We start from the raw sequence: 26,858 nt of genomic DNA, 5'->3' as shown, positions 1-26,858 counted from the left end.
ATTCAACGCGGTATCACCAAAGCCTCTTCCTCTGTCTGTTTCACTCCGTAAATGAACCGCAGGCAGTCCTTGCCTAAAGACTTTTCCCTTTATGGCAAGTGGCACTCTATATTTCAAAATGGGCACCCTGTTTCAGCTTGTAACGCGATGGTTTCGACCTGAGGATGCTAGCACCCTTTATGGTACCAGCTCTGGGGGCATTGGGGTCCTGAGGGCGTTGTGCACATGAGAACCAGGGGGAAATGGTTCTGGGAGTCAGAGGATCTGAATTCTAATCCCAACTCCACCACTTACCTGCTCTATGATCTTGGACAGGTCACTTAACTTATCTGCGCTTCGGGTTCCTCGGGCTCCTTGGGAGAGTACAATACAGAACTGTCCAAGAACCTCCAGTATTCTCTCGTCCACCTTCACATCAAACAAAAACTCCCTGTCATCGGCTTCAAAGCATTCAGCCTGCTCTCCCTCTCCTATCTCTCCTCACTGGTTTCCTTCTACAACCCGACCTGCACACTTTGCACCTCTAATGCCAGCTTACTCATCGTCCCTCCATCTCATCTATCTTGCCTCTGAATCCTTGCCTGCATCCTCTCTCTGGCCGGGAACTCCCTCCCCTTCCATATATTTTAATGCTATTGTTGCCTTTCTACTTGTTTTGTTTTGTTATCTGTCTCCCCATTCTAGACTGTGAGCCCGTTTTGGGGTAGGGATTGTCTCTATCCGTTGCCGAACTGTACTTTCCAAGAGCTTAGTACAGTGCTCTGCACACAGTAAGCACTCAATAAATACGATTGAATGAATGAATATATGATAGATCACCACTCTCCCCACCTTCCCAACTTTATTAAAATTACATCTCCTCCATGAAGCCTTCCTCGACTGAGCCCTCATTTCCCCTACTCCCTCTCCCTTCTTTGTTGGCTAGGGTACCCTTAAAAGCCCTTGAGAGTCACCCCACAGCTCTTATGTACATAACCACAATTTATTTTAAGATCTGTCTTCCCTTTTAAGACTATAACCTCCTTGTGGGCAGGAGAACATAGCAACCCACTGTATTGTACTTTCCCAAGAGCTTAGTAAAGTGCTCTGCACACAGTAAGCACCCAATAAATACCATTGATAGATTGCCCGATGCCACGGCTCCTGCCGAAGAAGCTGCTGGCAACCTTTCGGCTCCAGGGTGTCACAGGGTCTGGCCACCTGGGCTACCCAGCCAAATTGGGAAACCTTCACCATGTGAAGAGAGTCTTTCCAGCTTTTTCCACTCCCTTCCAGGATGCTCAAGCTGGAAATTCGAGAGCTTTCTGTGTAGACCCACCCTTCCGATTTGAAGACGACCCCACTGATGCTGAAGTTGACCCGAAGGTGCTTGTGTTCACTGTAGAAGTAAACTGGTGCCAGGGCCGCCCGGGCCTTTCCAGACTTTCTCCCCACAGCCGTTGGAGGGTTCGTTAGTATTTGTTTGTCAAATCCTGGGGAGTGCTGAGTTCCAAGTCCAGCTGGCACAGTCTTGGAAGTATTATCACCCTCTGAGGGCCTTGTGGAAGGGTTGGCATTTTCTTGGCCAGGGGACCATTCACTGTTAGCTGGTGGTTGGCTAAGAGTGAGCTGCCCACTGGAGCCGGTCTACTTTCAACCAGCGCTCGTCAGACCTGTGGGCCGTTCGGAAATATTTATGAGCACCATCGGGTTGTGTAATAATTGTGATATTTGTAAGCGCTTACTCTGTGCCAAGCACCATGCTAAGCGCTAGGGTGAATTCGACATAATCAGGTTCCACATGGAGCTCACAGTCTAAGTAGGAGGGAGAACAGGTATTAAGTCCCCATTTTGCAGATGAGGGAATTGAGGCATAGAGAACTGAAGTGATTTACCCAAGGTCAGACAGCAGGTACAGTGGCAGAGCCAGGATTAAAGCCCGGGACCTCTAACTCCCAGGCCTGTGCTCCTTCCTCTAGGCCACGCAATAGAGAAGCAGCGTGGCTCAGTGGAAAGAGCATGGGCTTTGGAGTCAGAGGTCATGAGTTTGAATCCCAGCTCTGCCACTTGTCAGCTGTGTGACTGTGGGCAAGTCACTTAACTTCTCTGGGCCTCAGTTACCTCATCTGTAAAATGAGGATTAAGACTGTGAGCCCCATGTGGAACAACCTGATTCCCCTGTGTCTCCCCCAGCACTTAGAACAGTGCTCTGCACATAGCGCTTAACAAATACCAACATTATTATTATTATTAATCCCAGCTCTGCTGCTTGCCAGCTGTGTGACTTTGGGCAAGACACTTAACTTCTCTGTGTCTCAGTTACCTCATCTGTAAAACGGGGATTAAAACTGTGAACCCCACGTGGGACTACCTGATCACCTTGTATCCCCCAGCACTTAGAACAGTGCTTTGCACATAGTAAGTGCTTAACAAATACCACCATTTATTTTTTATTTTTTATAGCACTGTCCTCAGGCCTAGGGGCCCACATTCAGTCAGCCAATCAGTGGCATTTATTGAACAGCTGCTATATGCAGAGCACTGCTAAGTGTTTGGGAGAGTACAGTCGAGTTGGTAAATATGATCCCTGCCTTCAAGAAGCTTTCAGTCTCAGTCTAAAGCATCCAGAGTTGAAGAGCATAGCAAAAAGTTCAGAAGGTCAGGCTGCGGCTACCGGGGGAGGGTGACTGGATCACCACTAGCTGTCCCTTGGGAGCAAGCTGGACCCCACTGGACCGAGGGGCAATGATGATTAGCCCTTCGCAAACATGGGACAGACCCTGCACAGGGTATCCTCTGCACGGATCCATGGCCTAGGGTGGCTTTTCTTGTTCCCGTCATCCCCTTGAAGCTGTAAGCTTATTGTGGACAGGGAATGTGGCTGCAACTCTGTGTATCGAACCTCCCAAATGCTTAGTACAGTGGTCTGCATACAGTGAGCACTCAATGAATATCACTGATGATGACGGTGGTGACTGATGAGACTTTGAGAATGGGAGGAAGGAATCACTCAGTTGTATTTATTGAGTGCTTATGGTGTGCAGAGCACTATACTAAGCCCTTGGGAGAGAACAATATAATAGAGTTGGCAGACACATTCCCTGCCCAAAAGGAGCTTGTCGTTTAGAGGAGGAGACAGACATTAAGTAAGTAAATTATGGATATTTACATTCATTCAATTCATTCAATAGTATTTATTGAGCGCTTACTATCTGCAGAGCACTGTACTAAGCACTTGGAATGTACAATTCGGCAACAGATAAAGACAATCTCTGCCCATTGACGAACTCACAGCGTAATCATAAGTAATCTACATAAGTGCTTTGGGGCCGAGGGACGGGTGAATAAAGGGTGCAAAGCCTAGTAAGTGCAAGGATGATTCATTCATTCAATCATATTTATTGAGCACTAACTGTGTGCAGAGCACTATACTAAGCACTTGGAAAGTGCAATTCAACAACAGAGACAATCCCTGCCCACAACGGGCTCACAGTCAGGAAGGCGGGTGGGGGTGGTGGAGTAAAAGGGAGTACTAGTAAAGGAAAGGAAATGAGGACCTTAATCAGGAGGAATTGGAGACTTACTTGGGAAATCTTCTTGCTAAGATTTGGAAGACTGATTTACAGTAGTAAGTTACTTAAGACTTCTCGTTACCTTTCCAGCCCTCTTCCAGCCCTCCCACCTCCCACCCTCCACCCCCCACCCCCATATTTGGTGATGTGTGAGGTGGGCTGGACTACCCTGACAAATCAATCAATCAATCAATCAATCAGTCGTATTTATAGAGCATTTACTGTGTGCAGTGCACTGTACTAAGCTCTTGGGAGAGTAAAACCCAACAATAAAACAGACACATTCCCTGCCTACAAAGAGTTCCAGTCCTCTCCCTATCCTCTAGAAGGGGTCTGAACAGTGCCCCCATTTGGAGCCACCCTCCAGTAGAGTCAATAACAGTACTAGTAATAGTAGTAGTACTAATATAAAGTACTTCCTATGTGCAGAGCTCTGTACTAAGCACTGGGAGAGGATACACAGGTGAGAATTAGCCATGATCCCTGTCCATCGGGAAACTCACAATCTGAGTCAGTGCAAAGTTCTTAAAACTTGATCGGATCCTGCCTAAAGAAGCACTGTGGCCTAGTGAAACGATCTCGGGGTCTAGGTTCTAATCCTGCCCCTGTCATTTACCTGCTGGGTGACTTTGGGCAACTCACTTAACTCCTCTGTGCCTTGGTTTCCTCATTTTTAAAATGGAGAAATAAACCTGTTTTCCTTCCCCATGAACTCCATATGGAGCAGGGACTATGTCTGGCCTGAATGTCTTGTTATCTACCCCAGCACTTAGTACAGTGCTTGGCCCATAGTAAGTTCTTATCAAGTACTACAATCATTTATTATTATTATTATTCCCTAAAATGGAATGATGATGATATTGGTATTTGTTAAGCGCTTACTATGTGCAGAGCACTGTTCTAAGCGCTGGGGGAGATACAGGGTCATCAGGTTGTCCCACGTGACGCTCACAGTCTTCATCCCCATTTTACAGATGAGGAAACTGAGGCCCAGAGAAGTGAATCATAATAATAATGTTGGTATTTGTTAAGCGCTTACAATGTGCCGAGCACTGTTCTAAGCGCTGGGGTAGACTCAAGGGAATCAGGTTGTCCCACGTGGGGCTCACAGTCTTAATCCCCATTTTACAGATGAGGTAACTGAGGCTCCGAGAAGTTAAGTGACTTGCCCAAAGTCACACAGCTGACAAGTGGCCGAGCCAGGATTCGAACCCATGACCTCTGACTCCAAGTCCAGGCTCTTTCCACTGAGCCACGCTGCTTCTCTAAGGAATCCTACTATCTAATGGACCAGTCAATCAATCAGTGGTATTTATTGAGTGCTTTCTATGTGCAAAGCACTGTACTAAGTGCTCATTGTGGTCAGGGAATGTGTCTGTTGTATTGTACTCTTCCAAGCACTTAGTTCAGTGCTTTGCACACAGTAATCGCTTAATAAGTATGATTGAATGATTGGGAGCATATAATGCAGCAGAATTAGTGGACATGTTCCTTGCCCATAACGACCTTACAGTCTAGAAGACAAGCTTATAGTCTGGAAGACTCAATTAATTTCTCCCCAGGGCATAAGATGTGTGTGTGTGCGAGGGGGCGGTGGGGGAGAGCGAGGAGAGAGAGAACATACATATTCTGGAATTTTTATTAATAAGTTATATATATAATACATATATTGTGTATATATATATAGCTCTAAGAGTGGAAGGAGGAGGAGAACTGGGGCGGGTAGGCCCCCAGCAAAGTCTGAATTTAGGGTTAAGGGGATGCAGTCTCTAGAAAGGGGGTGAGGTTGGAAGGGTGAGGGGAGAAGTGGTTGGAGAAGGGGTGAGTGAAAGGGTGTTGTTTTGGTGGGGTATGATGAGAAGCTTCCTCGATTGTTTCCATGACTGTATTGGGCTGACTAGTGGCTAGCCAACCCAGAGCTGTGGTGCACCAATCTCATGGCTCCTCAGAGGCACTGGACCTCGAAATTCAGGCCAGTCTCCTTATTCCCTGCTCCACATCTCCCCTCCCATCAGCCCAGCTGTCCAAATGGGGACAAATCTGATCCCCTTACCTTGGACCTTAAATTTACAATTTGGAAGAATAAGAGGTTGGCTCCTCTTGGCCATTCGTTGCTCGTTTAAAAAACTTTTTTAGAGTCTCCATTCTAGGAACTCAGTGATCTTGAAGTCGTGCCCAGGGGCTGGCAACCTCTGTTTCCACTTCATTTCCCATCAGAAATGATTAATTTTTGAACCGTTCTACCCCTGGACTCTGTGGCCTTAAAGCTCCCAACCCTGTCTCTGCCGAGAGGCTCCATCTGGTCTTGTCCATCTAGCACTGCCTGTCTACTGCTGCTGATTATCCAGACATTTAACAGTAGAACCCAAGGCTGGTACCACCATCCAGCCTTTTTTTTTTGTCAGTAAATATGTCAAGCAAATTAAATCATAAAGAGTGCTTCTCCCAAAATGTCCAAGCCTGAGCCTCTGAGCTCTTGACCAATGACACCTTCCCACATGCTCGTTCGTTCATTTATTCAATTGTATTTATTGAACGCTTACTATGTGCAGAGCACAGTACTAAGTGCTTGGAATGTACAATTTGGCAACAGATAAAGACAAACCCTGCCCAGCAACGGACTCAGTCTAAAAGGGGGGCAGCGACAACAAAACAAAACAACTGGTCAAACTAACTCTCTTCCCTCTCCCTCCTATTCTCCCTCCTACTTAGACTATGAGCCCCATGTGGGACAGGGACTATGTCCAACGTTGTTAACTTATATCTCCCCAGTGCTTAGAACAGTGTGTGACACTCAGTAATTGCTTAATAAATACCACCATTATTATCATTATCATTAAAACTGAAGCGGTTCCAAGCATAGACATTATAATCTGAAGTTGGCATAATCTGCCGAAGAAGTCAGCTGCCAATTCAACTAAGAAACTGAATTTTCACCCACTGTCCCTGAGCATTTTTTCAGTTTTGTGCTAGGATCTTTGGTACATCGGTAACTTTTTATAGCAGTTCCGGGGACTTCTCAGTCAGTGCTGGAGAGAGAGACTCAGAACTGCTAAAGGACAAAAAAGTGACACTTTCAGGATTCTGGTTTTCTACAGACCTATTTGGAACAATTATTATTATTATATTTGTTAAGTGCTTACTATGTGACAAGCGCTATTCTAGCGCTGGGGTAGATACAAAGTCATGAGGTTGTCCCATGTGATAAATAGAATCATAGATATGTACACATCATTAATAAAATAGAGTAATAAATAATATATACAAATATGCCCAAGTGCTATGGGGAGGGGAAGGAGGTAGAGCAGAGGGAGGGAATAGGGGGAATGTGGAGGAGAGGAGGGGCAGTGGGGCAGAGAGTTAGTTTGGCGGATGTGAGGAGGGAGGGCATTCCAGGACAGCAGTAGGACACGGGCTAGGGGTCGACAGTGGGGCAGGCGAGAACGAGGCCCAGTGAGGAGGATAGCGGCAGCAGAGGAGCGGAGCATACGGGGTGGGCTGTAGAAGAAGAGAAGGGAGGTGAGGTAGGAGGGGGCCAGGTGATGGAGAGCTTTGAAGCCAAGAGTGAGGAGTTTTTGTTTCATGCAGAAGTTGAAAGGCAACCACTGGAGGTTTTTGAGGAGGGGGATGATGTGCCCCGAGCGTTTCTGTAGAAGGATAATCTGGGCAGCAGAGTGAAGTATAGACTGAAGCGGGGAGAGACAGGAGGTTGGGACATCAGAGAGGAGGCTGACACAATACTACAGTTGGGATATTACGAGAGCTTGTACCAGCAAGGTAGCAGTTTGGATGGAGAGGAAAGGGTGAATCTTGACAATGCTGTGAAGGTGAGACTGTTGTTGTGAAGGTGAGACCGGCAGGTTTTGGTGATGGATTGGATGTGTGGGGTGAACGAGAGAACAGAGGCAAGGATGACACCAAGGTTGCGGGCCTGAAGGCATATGTTTCTGGTCAAATCTTTAACCTCTTAGGAAACATAGTTAGAGAAGCAGCATGGCTTAGTGGAAAGAGGATGGCTTGGAGTCAGAAGACCTGAGTTCTAATACTGGCTCTGCCACTCGTCTGCTGTGTGGCCTTGGGTAAGCCACTAAACTTATCTGTGCCTCAGTTACCTCATCTGTAAGATGGGAAATAAGACTGTGAGCCCCACGTGGGACAACCTGATGACTTTGTATCTACCCCAGTGCTTAGAACAGTGCTTGTCACATAGTAAGCACTTAACAAATATAATAATAATTGTTCCAAATAGGTCTGTAGAAAACCAGAATCCTGAAAGTGTCACTTTTTTGTCCTTTAGCAGTTCTAAGTCTCTCCCTCCAGCACTGACTGAGAAGTCCCCGGAACTGCTATAAAAAGTTACCGATGTACCAAAGATCCTAGCACAAAATTGAAAAAATGCTCAGGGACAGTGGGTGAAAATTCAGTTTCTTAGTTGAATTGGCAGCTGACCTCTTCGGCAGATTATGCCAACTTCACATTATAATGTCTATCCTTGGAGCCGCTTCAGTTTTAATGATGATAATGATAATAATGTTAGTATTTGTTAAGCAATACTGAGTGTCACCCACTGTTCTAACCACTGGGGTAGATATAAATTAACAAGGTTGGACATATTCCCTGTCTCACATGGGGCTTATAGTCTAAGTAGGAGGGAGAATAGCTAGGGAATCCCCACTTTACAGATGAAAGAACTGGGGCATGGAGAAGTGAAGTGACTTGCCCAAAGTCACACAGGAGAGATTAGATCCCAGATCCTCTAACTCCCAGGCCCATGCTCTTTCTACTAGGCCATACTTCTCTTTTATGTTGTTTTATGCTGTCTTTCTAAAAAAAAAGTTCAGCCCACATCTCCCCACTCCTCAGGAACCTCCAGTAGTTGTCCGTCCATCCCTGCATCAAACAGTAACACCTCGCCATCAGCTTTAAAACACTCAATCAGCTTGTTCCCTCACACCTTACCTCACTGATTTTCTACCATAGCCCAGCCTGCATAAGTCACTCCTCTAGTGCCAGCTTGCTCATTGCGAACTTGTCTATCTCACCGCCGACACTTTTTCCATGTCCTCCCCCGCCACCATCCATATATGCCAAACCACCACTCTCCCCATCTTCGAAGCCTTATTTAAGATCACATCTCCTCCATGAAGCCTTCCCCGATTAAGCCCTCTTTTTCCTGACTTCCTGTCCCTTCTGCATCAACTGTGAGATGCATGAGAAGCAGCGTGGCTCAGTGGAAAGAGCACGGGCTTTGGAGTCAGGGCTCATGAGTTCGAATCCCAGCTCTGCCACTTGTCAGCTGTGTGACTGTGGGCAAGTCACTTAACTTCTCTGTGCCTCAGTTCCCTCATCTGTAAAATGGGGATGAAAACTGTGAGCCCCACGTGGGACAACCTGATTCCCCTATGTCTACCCCAGCGCTTAGAACAGTGCTCGGCACATAGTAAGCGCTTAACAAATACCAACATTAACTGTGCACTTGGATCTGTTCCCTTTATTTACTCACCCTCAAGCCCCTCAGCACTTGTGTACACATCCATAATGTATTTATATTAATATCTGTCTCCTCTTTTAGACTGTAAGCTCATTATGGGCAGGGAACATGTCTACCGGAACATGTCTTCTGACATATATTATGCTCTCCCAAACACTTGGTACACTGCTCTGCACACAGTCAGCACTCAATAAATACCATTAATTCTTTCAACTAATGTATATGTCAAATTACTGAGCCCTACAGTTCTTCTTCTGCCTCCGTTTCTTTGTCAAAGTCTAATGGATTGATTTGCCCACCTGGAACTGAACCAAACAGATCCTCCCCCTGCCCTCTTAGGATCCTCATGGCTCTCATGTGAACTGGGGGAAACCAAGCCCCTAGAACCTTCTCAGCAGTTTTAAAATTTTAAACTTTAATTTTTTAACTTATCTATGTTGCTTCCATCCCTATCCATAGCTGTTGGGCCAAACTCTCCCCCCAACCCTGGTATCTCCCCTCCTTCCACAACCAATCCGTCCTTATCGCCACCACAAAGAAGAGAAGCAACGTGGCTCAGTGGAAAGAGCATGGGCTTTGGAGTCAGAGGTCATGAGTTCGAATCCCAGCTCTGCCACTTGTCAGCTGTGTGACTGTGGGCAAGTCACTTAACTTCTCTGTGCCTCAGTTACCTCATCTGTAAAATGGGGATTAAGACTGTGAGCCCCACGTGGGACATCCTGATTCCCCTGTGTCTACCCCAGCGCTTAGAACAGTGCTCGGCACATAGTAAGCGCTTAACAAATACCAACATTATTAAACAGAAGAAAGAGAAGTTGGGGGCCTCCACTACTAAATTTTGTACAATTGGTTTTAAAACAGAAAAAAGCCCGAATGAGGGGAAGTGGTAGAATGGTGAGCTGCCAGTGCCAACCAAGCTGTTTTGTTTCTTTGTTGTTGTGGTTTTGGGTTTGTTTGTTTTTTGGGTTGGTTTTTTTTTTTTTTTGTTGGTGTGGGTGTGTGTTAATAAAAAAAAGGAAAGAAAAGCCACAGGGGAGGGGAAGGGGGCAGGTTGCCGGGAGGTGAGGGGCAAGGAGGGATAACCTTACCTAAGGTGCTAATTTGATCATACTGTTGGGGTTCTGGAACAGATCCTAATTTATAAACATGAGTGTGTGGGAAAACATGCTACATGTTTAGAGAACGTAAAACTCTGCTGTGTCATGGTGTGTGCCCATCAAAAAGTAGTGATTCTTCTTCCTCTCAAGCACTTTCTTTCCCAGGGCAGTGATAGGATTCAGATTTGCTGTTCTGTATCTGAAACACAGCAGTGCAAAAAGCCTCCATTCTTACTTTGATCTCTTTATGCACCCTGTATCTGAATAATGTGCTAGTAATTAGAGGTTAATTGCTATTCCATCATTGAAATTCCTTTGCTTGGAAACATGCTTTTTGCAATCCCACAAAGAACTTGGGAATTTTTTTTTCCTGTCTCCTCTCTTCTTGGGAGCTGCCTTTCCTGACTTGGTAGCAAACTGCTTTTTGAAAATGAGGACTCCGTGTTACGACTGTAGAATCCCAGTAGCATTTGATTTTGGGAGAGTTATTGGCAGCAAACTTGAAGAATGTTCCCATGGCCCTGGGAAACAAGAGCAGATTGTTTGAAAGGGATTTAATTTGTATGGTGGGGAAAAGGAAGGGGAGAAACCCAGCCTCTCCACCTGCCTCCCTTGTGCCAGTTTATGCCGCCCACACTGCCCGAAATTCTTGGTCTGGGAGCTGGCTTAGCTGTGGGCAAGAACAGGAAGAGAAACAGAACGAGGTTGGGGGGGCACGGGTTGTTTGGGGGATGGGAAAGGGTATCGTCTGGCAGTTAACCTAGGCTCTGGGAGGCTGCTGCAGAGAAGCGTCATGGTGTAATGGATAGATGATGGGATTGGGAGTCAGAAGGTCATGGATTCTTATCCCGGCTCCACCACTTGTCTGCTATGTGACCTTAGGCAAGTCACTTCATGTCTCTGCGTCAGTTCCCTCATCTGTAAAATGGGGATCGAGACAGTGAGCCCCACATGGATCACAGACTGTGTCCAACCCTATTTGCTTGTATCCACCCCAGCACTTAGTATGGTGCCTGGCACATAGTCAACGCATAACAAATACCATTATTGTTATTATTGTTATTATTATTAACTGACAACCGCTTTTGCACCAAATCCATTGGCTTTGTGATGAGGAGATTTTCCTCCCAGGGGCACTGATTGAAGAGCCTTGCTCAAGAGAACAAAACTTAGATCAGCTGGGCAGGACTTTACCAACTCGCTTTTCCTTCAGGTACACTATCAATCATCAGTAGTATTTATTGTGCTCACTATGCGCAGAACACTCTACTAAGCACTTGGGAGAGTACAGTACCCCAGTGCTTAGCATAGTGCTTGGCACATAGTAAGCACTTAACAAATAATAGTAATTATGGTACTTGTTAAGCGCTTACTATGTGCCATGCACTGTTCTGAGCGCCGGAGTAGATGCGGGTTAATTAAGGTTGAATGCAGTCCCTGACCCACATGGGGCTCACAGTCTAAGTAGGAGGGAGAACCTTAGTTATTATTAATTTTTCTCCAATATTAAATTATTCAGAGTCAAAGGTTATTAAAAGGATATCGTAAGCTCTGGCATGCACCCACAAACACACATACAAACGTGTGTACATATATATTTAAATAAATAAAATTCTGTGATCTGCATTCATATGAGAGAGAGAATGGATAAGCAGATGCATGTGAATGCATGCACCCTTATGCTTAGCTCTCTGGTTTTCACGTCTGTCTTTGGAAATGTCTTCAGTTGCTATTATGTGCCTGTTTTATGTAGTTATTCTGCTTCTAGAATTGTCTCTAAACTACGTAATTCCCCATTTCATGGAGGCCCTTTATTAATGCCGTTTGCAGTTCCCCTTGATCTTTGTTCTTATTCTTGCTGACCGAGGGAGGCCACCCAAGATGCATGATGTGCAACCTTTCTTAGATCAAAGTGAACATATACCCTGCAGCTGCAGAGACAGGAAGCCCCTGGAATAAATCCCTTGGAGGACCCTTCAGTTTTCCAGTTTTCAGCTGGTTGTCTTCTGGAAACCAAGTTTTCATCCTTTTAAGTACTACAAGAGTCCCCATTTCCTCCTTTGCAAAGATTCTTGCCATTAATCGGGCTCTGTCCCTCCATTTTAATATACAGTTACTGTATTTATAAAGACTTTTATATTGATTCCAATGATCAGGTCAAACACAGTCCCTGTCTCTCAAACAGGGCTCTCATTTTACAGAAGAGGAATCCGAGGCCCGGAGAAGTTAAGTGATTTGCCCAAGGTCACCCAGTAGGCCAGAACTGGGTCTAGAACCCAGATTTCCTGGATTCCCACAGTGCCATTCTCTCTCTGTTATATAGTACAGTGGATTTTGAGGAAGGTAGAGTGACTGCGCATTTAACCAGTAAGAACATTGTTGCACTGTCATGCCTATTGTCCTTGCATGAGAAAGGCATCAACTAATTTTTTTATTATTTTTTGGTCACCGTGATAGTTGCTACACTTGTACATTGTTCCATTCCCATGGGGAACTGTGAGTTCTTATTCCCGAAACTTAAGCAGTACTCGTGATTTGTGGAAGAAATATAATCTGGGCCCTTGTAATTTGTTGACTTCTTCTGACCCAGTTCCGAAAACCAGTTTAGGAAACGTTCCAGGAGTGTAACTCTGGATGTTTTGCAGACAGCAGCAGAGATCGAAAAACTCGAGGTGGACTCTGCTTTCTTTTTCTTTTTTGACCTTCTCCATCTCTCACCTCCGCTTCCACCTGCACCGTTCTGGGATACATGGGGCCAGTGATCTGCGCAGAATAAGTGTGCAGTAAACACTATCCTTCATAGTAATAATGATGATAATGATGGTATTTGTTAAGTGCTTTGTGCTGTACTAAGCACTGGGGTGAATACAAGCTAATCAGGTTGGACACAGTCTCTGTCCCACATGGGGGCTCACAATGTCAGTCCCTATTTTCCAGATGAAGTCACTGAGGCCCAGAGAAGTAAAGTCACTTGCCCAAACTCACTCAGCAGACAAGAGGCAGAAGGGGGATTAGAACCCATGATCTTCTGTCTCCCAGGCCTGTGCTCTAGGAGACAGCATGCATCTTCTGTCAGCATGCTCAGTACGCCATGCTGCTTGGATGGCATTAGTGAGGTCCTCCATGCCAATGTGAGACAGGCTTCTGCTGAGTCCCTTATCTATGGGATATGGTATCAGAAGCCTCTCGGAGTCGGGGTTGGCTCACGGGATATTGCATACTTGAGGGAACGTCACCTCCTCCAGGTCCCGCCTCGGCTTATCTCATGACGTCTCCCCTTCTCCCTTCAGATCCGTGTAACTCACCAGACTCTGCAGTAGCTTCTTTGCCTGCTCCTTTCAGAACCCTCAGGTCACAGCACGCCTGGCATCCGTGAGTACCCGCCTCGGGATTTGATCGGACTTGCAAGCTTTTGTTTCTTTTTAAGGAGAAGAATAAGGGTGATAATGATCAAGAGAAGCAGCATGGCCTAGGGGATAGAGCACGGGCCTGGGAGTCAGAAGGACCTGGGTTCTAATCCCAGCTCCACCACTTGTCTGCTGTGGGTGACTTGGGGCAAGTAATTTCACTTCTTTGTGCCTCAGTTGCCTCATCTGTAAAATGGGGATTAAGGCTGTGAACCCCAGGTGGAATGTAGATTAGCTTGTAGGTACTGGCACATGGGAAGCACATAACAAATTCCATAAAAAATCAGTAGTATTAAGAAAAGATTATCTATTGGTTTTCAAATGAGCTGAAATTTTAAGTACATTTTTTGCCTTAGATTTAGCTTGTGAATCACTATCCATCCAGATCCCTTTCTTCCAAATTATAATAATTTTATTTGTTAAGCATTCACCAAAAATGTACTAAGGGCTGGTCGGGATACAACATAATCAGGGCAGACAAGTTCATCTCCAACTTGGGGTTGGCTTTCGGTCTAAGAGGGAGGGAGAACAGGGATCGAATCCCTGTTTTACGGTGAGGAAATCGAGGCACAGAGAAGTTAAGTGACTTGCCCAAGTTTACCCAGCAGGCAAATGAAAGAATTGGGATTAGAACCCAGAACCGACTCCCAGCTTCTTTCCAGGAGACCCACTGCTTCTCATATCACTTGCCCCATACCAACTTTTTCTCCCAGTTTGTATATTATAAATAGGGTTTCTATGTGGTTAAATGTAGCACCCTTCACTTATCCTTTTAGCACCTGATCCTACTGGTGTTGGGTCATTTTTATTTCTCTGGTTTATAAGATCTCTCAGTCGTGATTGTTTTTGCCCTGCGGCCCCACCATGCCTGATACACGTGGTCTGAATTCTGTAACCTTAATAAAGGGAGCAACTAACACAGTCGGTTCTGTCCAGTTGCATATTTTCACCGTGTATGGTGGATAGGATGCTGTTTGGGAATTAGCAAACCTTCTGCACAGGCCTCCGCCTGGGCATAGCGCGACATGGTGTTGGAAGAAGCGTCCATGTATGTGTGCGCACTTCGTCCGACCCTGAGTGAGTACTTCTGGGCAACTTTTCCACAGTGTGGGGTTCAGCAAGAATGCAACCCCCCCTTGCCGAAGGAGAAGTGGGAGTAGTTGCTCTCCAGGTCCTGCCCTCTGCAACCCCTCAGGACAGAGCAGGCAGGGCACTTTCAGGGTGGGCTTGGGGACCTCCCTTTGTGGCTGCTGGGGACCCCACTTCTGTCCACTGTGTCCTGGAGGCCCTGAAATGTAACATAGGATGGATTCGATTTTGTTTTCTACTTTGTCAGTCTGTGCATCCAATATCTTCTGTAGCTCTGTAGCTCAGACAGATTACATCTGTTGCTTCCCTCTTATCTACACTCTCCCTCATATAAGGAAATTAAAGTTGTCTGGCATGGCATATTTGGTGGATCTGCTGTTGATAATAATTGTAATAATAACTGTGGTATTTGTTAAGCACTCACTGTGTGCGAGGCACTGAAATAATAATAACTGTGGTATTTGTTAAGGACTTATTATGTGCCAAGCAGTGTTCTAAGCGCCGGGGTAGATACAAAGTAGTCAGGATGTCCCATGTGGGGCTAACAGACTTAATCCTCATTTTACAGATGAGGTAACTCAGGCCCAAAGAAATGAAGTGACTTGCCCAAGGTCACAAAGCAGACAAGTGGCGGAACCAGGATTAGACTAAGCACTGGGGTAGATACAAGGTAATTGAGTTGGATACGGTCTCTGTCCCACATAGGGTCATGATATTAATCCCCATTTTCCAGATGAAGTAACTGAGGCCCGGAAAAGTGAAGTGACTTGCCCAAGATCACACAGAAGACAAGTGGCAGAGGCATGATTAGAACCCAGGTCCTTCTGACTCCCAGGCTTGTGGTCTATCCACTAGACCATGCCAGAGACTGCATTTGATTGTTTGATTTGCTTTACTGTCTCCTCATGTCTGGTATTAAGAAGACCGGTTTGCAATGACCAGAATCAATCCCTATCTCATCACACTTTTTTTTTTTAAGGGAAACTCACTTCATTTTCTGACTTCTTCTCTCTCCCAGTCTAATTTGGCAGAGATCTGGATGGATAGTGATCCACAAGCTAAATATAAGACAGAAAATGGCTACCAATGTCAAACCATCTTAGGATAGTCATTCATTCAATCATATTTATTGAGTGCTTACTGTGTGCAGAGCACTGTATTAAGCGCTTGGAAAATACAATTCAGCAACAGAGACAATCCCTACCCAACAATGAGCTCAAAGTCTAGAAAGGGAGAGACAGATAACAAAACAAGTAGACAGGCCTCAATAGCATCAATATAAATAGATAGAATTGTAGATGTATACACATCATTAATAAAACAAAATAGATAATATATACATATACACAAGTGCTGTGGGGCGGAGAGGGGGAGTAGAGCAGAGGGAGGGAGGTGGGGCAATGGGGAGGGGAGGAGGAGCAGAGGAAAAGGGGAACTCAGTCTGGGAAGGATAGGATAGTATGATAGAATATGTGTCCTCAGCCTTGTTGATTTGAATGGGCTCCACTTTTTTTAAGTGCAATTATTTCTGCCAAAATGCAGTAATTTTGTTATTGAAGAAGCTTGGGTTATGGCAAAATCGCGTTCTGTAATCTTTGATTCAAGCGGAATTAATGAGTTCAGGGGTAGATGATTCAAAGATGCTGCCATTTCTGTTTTTCTATTTCAATGCCATTTCATTTTTCTGTAGCAATTGAGTTATCTTCCACCGCTTGCAGAATGTTCTTCTTATGCTTGCTACTTATTATTTTAGTGTTTTAAATACTGAAAAGTTGCAAAATCACAAGGTACTAGCAAGGTTAGTGCAGAGACAGGGAAGTGTAGACGGATTACATCTTGACCCATGCTGGGCGTGCAGCCTTCTCTTCCTGCACTGATTCTGCTTGTGTCAACTTGTGGATTGTGCATATCCACAAAACAGACTTCCTGCGTAAGAAAAACATTTCCTAATTCTGCCATCGTATAAAAAAAGCACCAGTTGTAATTGACCCAACAGAATTCTCCATTTTCTTGCCTGCTCAAACAATGAATCATATTTATTTAGTGTTTACTGTGTGCTGAGCAATGTTCTAACTGCTTGGGAGAGTACAGTATAACAATATAACAAAGTTGGTAGACTCATTTCCTGCCCACAACGAGCTTACAGTCTAAATGACGAGACAACCTTGTTTGATCTCTCGTTTGATCTTTTTTCCACCATCATCTTTGGAAGAGTCAGGTGATTACTGTGGATCAGAGGTTCAAAACATTGGACAGATTTATTTTTGAAAGGCATATGGGGAAGAAAATCCACCCCCCCCTTCCCCTTCCTGCTCTCCCCAGGATTTTCAAAGAGCAAACCAAACTGTAAATGGGATTGCGTACCACAGACGACAGTGACTGCTGGTACTTTGGCCAGCCCACCTGCCTGGTTTGCCAGAAAGCATTCTAGGTAAGCAGCTGCTCACTCTGCCTCTTGCCCAGCCCCGGCTGTAGAAAGAAAGCCCCGGGGTAGGTTGGTGGTTCCGCCAGCCCTGCTGGGTGCCCCCACCATTTACAAGTGAAGCCGAGGCCTTTTTGAGTACCATATGGGGCACCGCCAGGAGTTGGATGGCAGGCACATGCCCTCAGCGATTCCCTTGGCAAACCCCATCACTGCCGCTCTACTCTGGTCCCTCCACTTTATTAACACGCCTTAATGGGGTGCACCGTTGTCCACCTGGGGTTTGGCTCTTCCGAGACCGCTCTTCATGGCTCTAATAAGGGAGGGGGCTCGTGGGATAGTGAAGAGGGGAGGGACGAGTGGTTTCCTTTAATCTCTTCATCTAGACTGTAAACTCTTTCTGGGCAGAGAAGGTATATACCAGTTCTGTTATACCATTCTCTCAAGGATTTAGGACAGTGCTCTGTCCTAAGTAAGTGCTCAATAAATATAATTGGTAGCCTCCAGTGAAGCAAAATAAAGTCCCTGGAAGCCCATACACAGGGGAAGAACAGCCCAATATGGTTGGAGGGTGGTAGACTCACCTGTATTCTGTTATATTGTACTTCCCAAGTGCTTAGTACAGTGCTCCAAACATAGTAGGTGCTCAGTAAATGCCATTGATTGATCGATACACCAACAAAGTGTCAAGTTCCTGGGGTTGAGGCTCACACCCTACACTTTGAAGACCTTTGGGTTGGAGAGGGGTGTGCACTGAAGGTTACACTTCAAAACTTCTCAACTGCAGAAAATTGCTTTGTAAGAGCTTTTGGTGGGGTGCTTTAAGAAACTTGGTGTCTGATATCTGCTAACCCTGAAAAATTTTGTGGTAAAAACCACAAAATGAGTAATGGTAGGTAGTCATTTTTATCTATATATATTGTAGTGGAACTGGCAGTAAGTTGTTTTTAAAGATGATGCTGCTGCCGGTGTGATCCTTATTTGAAAAGGGTTATGTGGCGACTTTGGAGGTGAGGCAAACCTCAACCTTCATTCATCACCTTTTTAAAATAACCACCTGTGAGCAGCAGAACTGCCATTGGTTTTTAAAGCATTCAGTACCCTGACATGTTTAGCAAGTGAGGGGATGTGTTCTAGGCTTTGAAGTAAAAGTATTTTGTTTCCCTTACCCTCCCCCTCAGTATGACCCATTTTGTGGTGCAGTTTTGTCTCCTTTCATTTCTCCCGAGCTTCACTTCTGGTGCTTTGGTGAGTGCTCCTCTTACTGAACCGAGTCACTCACTGACAGCTTCAGAGAAAGAGTGTTGGACTAATAATAATAATAATAATTGTGGTATTTTTGAAGCACTTACTATGTGCCAGGCACTTTATAAAGGGCTGGGTTAGATATGGGCAAATTGGGTTGGACACAGTTCCTATCCCATATGGGGCTCACAGTCTCAGTCCTCATTTTACAGATGTGAAGGGACTTGCCCAAGGTGACTCAGCGGACAAGTGATGGATTTGGGATTAGAACCCATGACATGACTCCCAGCTCCATGCTCTTTCCACTAGGCCATGCTACTTCACACACTGGGCTGTGCTGCAGAGCACATTTTGGGAAGCTGATATTTTAATAGTAATAATAATAATGATAATAATGTTGGTATTTGTTAAGCACTTACTATGTGCCAAGCACTGTTCTAAGCGCTGGGGTCAATACGAAGTAATCAGTCCCACGTGGGACTCACAGTCTTAATCCCCGTTTTACAGATGAGGTAACTGAGGCACAGAGAAGTTAAGTGGCTTGCCCAAAGTCACACAGCTAACAAGTGGTGGAGCTGGGATTAGAACCTGCGACCTCTGACCCCCAAGCCCATTTTGGGAGTCTTCATCCCCATTTTGCAGATGAGGTCACTGAGACACAGAGAAGTTAAATGACTTGCCCAAGGTCACACAGCTGACAGGCGGTGAAGCCAGGATTAATAATAATAATAATAATGTTGGTATTTGTTAAGCACTGGCTATGTGCAGAGCAGTGTTCTAAGCGCTGGGGTAGATCCAGGGTAATCAGGTCGTCCCACATGAGGCTCACAGTTAATCCGCATTTTACAGATGAGATAACTGAGGCCCAGAGAAGTGAAGTGACTTGCCCACAGTCACACAGCTGACAAGTGGCAGAGCCAGGATTCGAACCCATGACCTCTGATTCCCAAGCCCGGGCTCTTTACACTGAGCCACACTGCTTCCCAAGCCTGGGCTCTTTCCATTATTCATTCATTCAATAGTATTTATTGAGCGCTTACTATGTGCAGAGCACTGTAAGCCATGCTGCTTCTCTTTAGCAGGCTCATCCTCAAGGATTTAACCTTGTGAATTTGGAGGGCATTGAAAAAGCAACAAGCAGGTGGTTTCACTTTGACTATATGGTATTTTGTAAATAAATTTTTTTCTGGCAGGGGAAAGACTTCTGTTACAAGTACAATCTAATGGAATGTGGATTTTTTTCTTAATAGATTTTAAAATGGAGTTCCTGGATGCAACCATCAATAGTTATTCGGAGATTCTGCTTGGACCAAGAGGTAAGGTGATGCATGCATGTGCTTTGTTTAAGATTTTTTTTATGATATCTATTAAGCACTTACTATGTGCCAGGCACTGCATTGATTGCCAGGGTAGATACAAACTAATCAAGTTGAACACAGCCCATATCCTACATGGGGATTAGTCTTAATCCCTATTTTACAGATGAGGTATTTCAGACACAGTGAAGTTAAGTGACTTACCCCAGGTCACACAGTGGATAAATGGAGGAGCTAGAATTAGAACCCAGGTCCTCTTATTCCCACACCCCTGCGCATTCCACTAGGCATGCTCGTTCTACTAGACCACACTGCTTCTATGCTTGATGGTACTAAAGCGCAGATCTGATGGAGAATGAGGCTGTCATTCAGGGTCTTTAACAAGAAGGAGACCAGTTAGTTTCCCCCCCCGACCTTCCTAGCAGGAATGGTCCCTGCCCGTTTCTTTTTTTTTGTTGATCAATGGTATTTGTTAAGCGCTTACTACATGCCAGGAACTGTCTTAAGCACAGAGGTAGATACAAGCTAATCTAGTTTTACACAGTCCCCACATGGGGCTCACAGTCTTAATCCCCATTTTAGATGAGATAACCGAGGCCCAGAGCAGTGAAGCGACTTGCCCAAGGTCACACAGTGGACAAGTGGTGGAGCCAGGATTAGAACCTAGGTCTTTGAGTCTCCCAGGCCCATGCTATCCACTAGACCATGCCGCGTCTTCTCTCTCAGGCTGTGCAAGCTGAGCTGCAAAGAGCGCTGGCCTTTCACGTGACCGTTCCACACCATGAAAAACCATCCCATGTGTTCCACACCATCTCATGTATTTTTCTTCCAAATTGCCAGTTATGTCACATGCTCTTTTCTCACTTCTTCTTTGGTGAGTGGAGGGGTAAGAAGGCCCAGAGCGAGAGCCAGTTCATCCCAAGGGCACTGGTCACCGCCGGTAGCTTCTTCTCTGTCATCTATCTGTTGGCTAACTTTGGGCAGTTATGACTACCAGGCACTCTCTGGGATTTAAATATTTATATAAATGGATGGACCAGGATGACTGTTCGATAAGACAGAGCAGTAGTGTTTATTGTGTGTCAGTCGGACATGCCAAATGAGGAAGTGACATGTTCCCTGCCTTAGAAGGAGCTCATATGCTAATAATAATAATAATAATTATGGTATTTGTTAATCGCTTAATATGTCAAGGAGTGTTCTAAACACTGTGGTAGATAGAGGGTAATCAGGTTGTCCCACCTGGGGCTCATGCTTTTAATCCCCATTTTACAGATGAAGTAAATGAGGTGCAGAGAAGTGAAGTGACTTGCCCAAGGTCACACTGCAGACAAGTGGTGGAGCTGGGATGAGAACCCATGTCCTCTGACTCCCAAGACAGTGCTAATGGACAGAGGAAGCCAATTTATAAGGAACCTACTTTCAATTGGGCATAACCATACATTTTGTCAGAAAAAGGCTGGTATTTCTATGATCTGCGGGGCACTCAGTTCTCCTATAACTTAAGGCTCCCTTTGAACTCTACCTTAATGAAACTTCATGTTCTAGTATGCACTCCACTTTTTTACGGTATTTGTTCAGTGCTTACTATATGTTGAGGACGTTCTAAGCGCCAGGGTGGGTATGAGTTAATCAGGCCAGATGCAGTCCCTGTCCCACATGGGGTTCAGTCTAAGTAGGAGGGAGAATGAATATCAAATAATCATTTTGAAGAGAAAACTGAGGCACAGAGGAGTCAAGGGATTTGCCCAAGGTCACACAGCAGGCAAGTGGCAAAGCGAGATTAGAACGCAGCCCCTCTGGCTCCCTGGTCACCACTCTATCCATTAGTCCACATTGCTTCCCTTGACTGATCCCACACACAACCATTTTTTCCAGCATCATTTTCATTCTCTCCAGGCGGATGTGTTTTGTTCAAAGAACACTCTTTAATTTCATGGAAGAACTGGGTGCACTGTATTTTTATTAAAAATTTAGGAGAAAATTAAGGATGGAGGTAATAACAATATCTTGAAATTTAGAACACTTTTCCAAAGCCCTTATCAGTTGTTTTTTTTTCACTTTAGCCCGACAACATTCCTGTGAGGTAGGAAGAGACAAGTATTATTATGCCTATTTTTCAAATAAGGAAACTGAGGCACCGAGAGGTTAAGTGTTTTACCTGAGGTATCACAGCAGGGCAAGGACCAAAATCTTCTTCGTTGTTTCTTCGATCCATGCTCTATCTATTGGAATATGCTGCCCAGGCGGAAGGCAATACCAGTTGTTAGTGGAAGGATATTATCCCCTGAGGGCCCTATTCTTCCTTTTCCCTCTTTAGGGAAAGTAGAATAATCGTAAACAGAGTGTGAACAGAGCAGGCCTCAAATGGGAAGCAGCATGGCCTAATGGAAAGAGCCCAGGCCTGGAAGTCAGAGGTTCTAATCCTAATCATTTTTATTACCTCCAGGCTGGAAAGAGCCAGAGAGGTTTGCTAGGCCCTGGTGATCCCTGCATCTCCTTTTCTGTCCCTTCCCTCCACCCTGAGCACATGGCTTCAGCTTCCGTTACCGAGTTTCTACCTCATTCAGCCTCTCAGCCACCAGCACTGCCTTTCTGTTTCATATAGTGATTGGCTTAATCGCACTACTATCAATAAATAGGAAAGCCTGCTTCTAATCCCGACTCTGCCATTTGGCTGCTGTGACACCTTGGGTAAGCCCCTTAACTTCCTTGTGCTACAATGACCTCATCTGTAAAATAGGAAAATACTTGTCCTCCTCCTTAGACTGTGAGCTCCATGTGGACAGGGACTGTGCCCAATTTTAATTTATTTTGTGTTTACCCCAGCACTTAGCCCAGTGTTTGGCACATGGTAAGTGATTAATAGATACCTCTCCCTTTCAGGTGTGGGTCGTGTTGTTCAAATATGGAGCAACTAGGTGGGGCCTCAGGATTGAAAAGGTGGCAGCTAGAAGCCACTTAGTGCCCATAACCTTGCTTGACCCAATGTAAAAATCTTCTTCATGTTGGCAAGCCATGGCAGCACATTGCCGTGGGTACCCATAGGTCAGGTAGAGTGCAGTCCGTGGGTTTCTCATGGCAGCTTGGGATATCATTCATTCATTCAGTCACATTTATTGAGCACTTACCATGTGCAGAGCACTGCATTAAGCATTTGGGGGAGTGTAATACCACAATAAATGGACACATTCCCTGCCTACAACAAGCTTGTCTTCAACTCAGGTATAATTCTAAACACCTGGTCTGGAAAGGGAGCTTCAACTTCTCTATCTACTTCTTAGAAGCATTTCTGAAAGAAACACTTGTTTTGGGGAAGAGGTTATGCTGCCGTTTTTAGCAGTGGAGCATAAATAAATCTTCCCTCCACATCTCATTCGTTCATTCATTCAGTCATTTATTGGGCAATTACTGTGTGCAGAGCATTCATTCATTCATTCAATAGTATTTATTGAGCGCTTACTATGTGCAGAGCACTGTACTAAGCGCTTGGAATGTACAGTTTGGCAACAGATAGAGACAATCCCTGCCCAATGATGGGCTTACAGTCTAATCGGGGGAGACAGACGGACAAAAACAAGACAACTTAATCGCAATAAATAGAATCAAGGGGTTGTACACCTCATTAACAAAATAAAAAGGGTAATAAAAATATGTACAAATGAGCACAGTGCTGAGGGGAGGGGAAGGGAGGGGGGAGGAGCAGAGGGAAAGGGGGGAAAGGGGACTTAGCTGAGGAGAGCTGAAGTGGGGGCAGAGAGGGAGCAGAGGGAAGCTCATTCTGGGAAGGCCTCTTGGAGGAGGTGAGCTCTCAGTAGAGCCTTGAAGAGGGGAAGAGAGTTTGGCGGAGGTGAAGAGGGAGGGCATTCCAGGAAAGCGGTAGGACGTGGACCAGAGGTCGATGGTGGGATAGGCATGAACAGTGGACGGTGAGGAGGTGAGCGGCAGAGGAGCGGAGCATGCGGGGTGGACAGTAGAAAGAGAGAAGGGAGGTGAGGTGATGGAGAACCTTGAAGCCAAGAGCAGTGTACTTAGCTCTTGGAAAGTCCAATTCAGCAATAGAGACAATCCCTGCCCACAACAGGCTTACTCTAGAACAAGGAGATAGACATCAAAACAAGTAGACAGGCATCAGTAGCATCAAGATAAATAAATAGACCTCCTGGAGGAGGTGAGCCTTCAGTAGGGCTTTGAAGGGGGGAAGAGAGCTAGTTTGGCGGATTTGAGGAGGGAGGGCATTCCAGGCCAGAGGGAGGACGTGGGACAGCAGGACAGTCTGCGTTTGGGACCTACCCAAAATACTTCCGGCAGACCTCATTGACGGGTCTTGCCTCCTTAACTGCCCGGTTCCTGAGACCTCCTAAAAAAATTTTATGAGGGCTGAGGGGAAAACCTTCCTTCCTTACTGGCTATCTAATACTGATAGAATTAGGTGAATGCCTGCAGAAAGAATGTATTAACAAAGTGTCCCTTTTTTTGTGCTTTCATTCTGTTTCAGATCCCAGAGTAAAAGGATGGCTTCTTCTGGATAATTATATGCCTACCTTCATCTTCTCTGTCCTATACTTGCTAATAGTATGGATGGGACCAAAATACATGCAGAATAAACAGCCATATTCTTGCAGGGGAATTCTAGTGGTTTATAACCTTGGACTTACGCTGCTGTCTTTCTATATGTTTTATGAGGTAGGAAACTATTTGAGACTTATTTTTTATTCTTCACCACTACTTTAATTCCTCTTTCACTTACATTAAAAAGGGGTGCATTGTGTATGTTGACTGTAGCCCATATGTCCTAGCTGTTCTCACGCTGTTTTTGCAGAAAGAAGTAATCGTGTCTTTGAAAGGTTTTGTCAAAACACCAGGAAGTTACAGAATTAAGAGCTGACAGGACAGAGAAAAAGGTTTTTTCTTGTTGCTTTTATTGAAGACACTTTTTAAAATGATATTAGTGGTATAGAAATAACTTACAGAATCACTTCATTTCACTGTCATATCTTGCAAATGAATCATTTTGAGTCGAATATAGAGACAATTTAGTAAAAACAAAACAAACCTACCACTGTAGGCATATAAGATGTTTTTATTTTCCAAAGCACTTTCACAATAATTATCTCAAATGAAACGTTCACAAGCTCTTTGAAAGCATTGGTCCATTTTATTTTGAAAGTTATGAAGCAAGATTTTTTTAAAAAGTTATCCTGTAATTATAGTTACTCATCACTCATTTCCCTTTAAGAATCTCAGAATGGTTTTTAAAGTTCAGATAAGTAGCAGGTAAAATAATTTCTACTGTAACAGGGTATTTGTGTTCTTGAAGAACCTTGGGTTTTGGGAAGATCTCATTTAGGGACCATTTACTCTGCGGGGATTAGTAGATTATGGGGGTAGTTGGTTTAACTGACAGTTTTCAATGCAGATTCCTGATGTTGTCCACCACTAACAGACTGTTTTAGCCGTTTGTAATTTAGTTTACTGAAATACTGTAAGCTTGCAAAAAACACAAAGTACCGTAAATCTGAAGCAGAATCTGGGAAGCAAAGAGCATTGCACTTTGAAAGATGCCAAATACATGCACACAACTGATTTTACCTTTACAGAAATCAGTTGCACCAACATGTGAAACATTTCATGTAGTCTCGTTCTGTGGGAAGAACGCTCCCTAATTCTTCCATCGTGTTTTAGCCATATAGCAAAATGAAAACCTGTATTATAGCAGAACTGACTTTAAATAGTAATAATAATGATGATGATAACTATGATATTTATTAAATGCTTATTACATGCCAAGCACTGTAACCAAGCACTGGGGTAGATACAAGATCATCAGGTCCCAAACGGGGCAGTCAGTGTAAGTGGAGGGAGAACAAGTATTGAATCCCCTTTAGGCAGATGAGGGAACTGAGAAACCAAGACGTTAAGTGACTTGCCCAAGATCTCAGAGCAAGTAAGTGGCAGAGTTAGGATTAGAACCCAGGTTCTCCAGCTCCCAGGCCTGTGCTGTTTCCCTTAGTGGAAAGAGCACTTGTAAGGAGCTATAGATTTTGAGTGCTTTGGAGAAGTCATCCGTATTTGGCTAAAATCATTGTTAGTATTTGCTCCTCTGGATGAACACAGGTGGGGTAGTTTGGTTTCTAAAAGTATGAAAGTAGATCGTCACCCAGAAACCCTAAGAATTAAACGTGTCCATGTGCTTCTGTGGTTATCTGAATAGATTCCTTGTTGTGGTGTAGGATCAGTTTTTTAAGGTGGGGCCAAGAAGCAGGATGTGTCAGAATCAAGTTCTTGGTGTCCTTGAGACTAGATCTGATTGAAAAATCAACATCTTGCCAAAGATAAATTCTCCTCAATTCTGTGACTCGTGCTTTAAAAAAAACACAAAAAAAACTAGGTCTGTTCAGTTTATAAAAAAAAATCCAGGTACAACACTGCTCTTTGTCAGCAAGATTTTTGCGGTCTGTAAGGTTTTCTGCCAACTTAAAAAAGCCAAGCTTTAAAGCGTTTGCCATGCCAAGGGTGCAGAAAGAGTGGTGCTTGCAGTGGATGTGGTATGAGGGAGGAGGGCAGGTGCCAGTCTCCGTCACTTCCGCAACTCAGCTGGAATTTAACCAGTTGGTGCTTAAATGGCAAATATTATTTGGGGTGCCAAGGGAAGGAGGGGATTCCAGACCACAGGCATATGTGGAGCCAACCTATGTATTGAGCTCTTACTGTGTGCAGAGCACTCTACTAAATGCTTGGGAGAGCACAGTACAGCAGAGTAGATAGGCACGTTCCCTGCCCTCAAGGAGCTGACAGTTGACACCTTCACAGCACCTCCATCCAAACTGCTACCAAGTTAATACAATCACTCATATCTATCCCTCCTAGATTATTGCATCAGCCTCCAACCCCCAACCTCCTGTCCACAAAGTTTGGATTAGAACCCACATCCTCCGACTCCCAGGCCTTTGGTCTTTCCACAGGGCCATGCTGCTTCACGCTGCATGTTCGAAAACATTTAGTTTTAAAAGTTTTTTAGCAGGGCCCGTAGGGAATACAAAACAGGGGGAGACTGAATCATATCTACTAATTGATTGCTTACTGCACTCAGAATACTGAGCATTATATACTAACTCAACTTTAGAAGGGATTGTTCAGTGTAGACTTCAGAAGGGATTGTTCAGTGTAGACTTTAGAAGGGATTGTTCAGTGTAGACAAACATTCCAGGAGCCAAGTACCACTGATCTTTTCCCCTCC

General features: G+C 44.8%; 1 protein-coding gene across 4 annotated transcripts in view; it reads left to right on the top strand.

Moving 5' to 3' along the window:
* Window positions 1-26,858, top strand: part of ELOVL5 (ELOVL fatty acid elongase 5) — a 100,346-nt gene that overhangs the window by 41,732 nt on the left and 31,756 nt on the right. For 2 of the 4 annotated variants that reach the window (XM_029061855.2, XM_029061856.2), the window contains exons 2-4: window positions 13,430-13,511; window positions 19,553-19,618; window positions 24,117-24,304. In XM_029061855.2, coding sequence (XP_028917688.1) covers window positions 19,561-19,618; window positions 24,117-24,304 — 246 coding nt within the window. In that variant the 5' untranslated portion in view covers window positions 13,430-13,511; window positions 19,553-19,560. The remainder of the gene's footprint in view (window positions 1-13,429; window positions 13,512-19,552; window positions 19,619-24,116; window positions 24,305-26,858) is intronic. The other 2 variants (XM_029061858.2, XM_029061857.2) reach the window with 1 other exon arrangement.

The sequence above is a fragment of the Ornithorhynchus anatinus genome, chromosome 1, assembly GCF_004115215.2.
Source record: "Ornithorhynchus anatinus isolate Pmale09 chromosome 1, mOrnAna1.pri.v4, whole genome shotgun sequence".
NCBI classification, from domain to species: Eukaryota; Metazoa; Chordata; class Mammalia; order Monotremata; family Ornithorhynchidae; genus Ornithorhynchus; species Ornithorhynchus anatinus.
The sequence above is the reverse complement of the archived record's forward strand: the minus strand, read 5'-3'. Positions and strand labels throughout refer to the sequence as shown.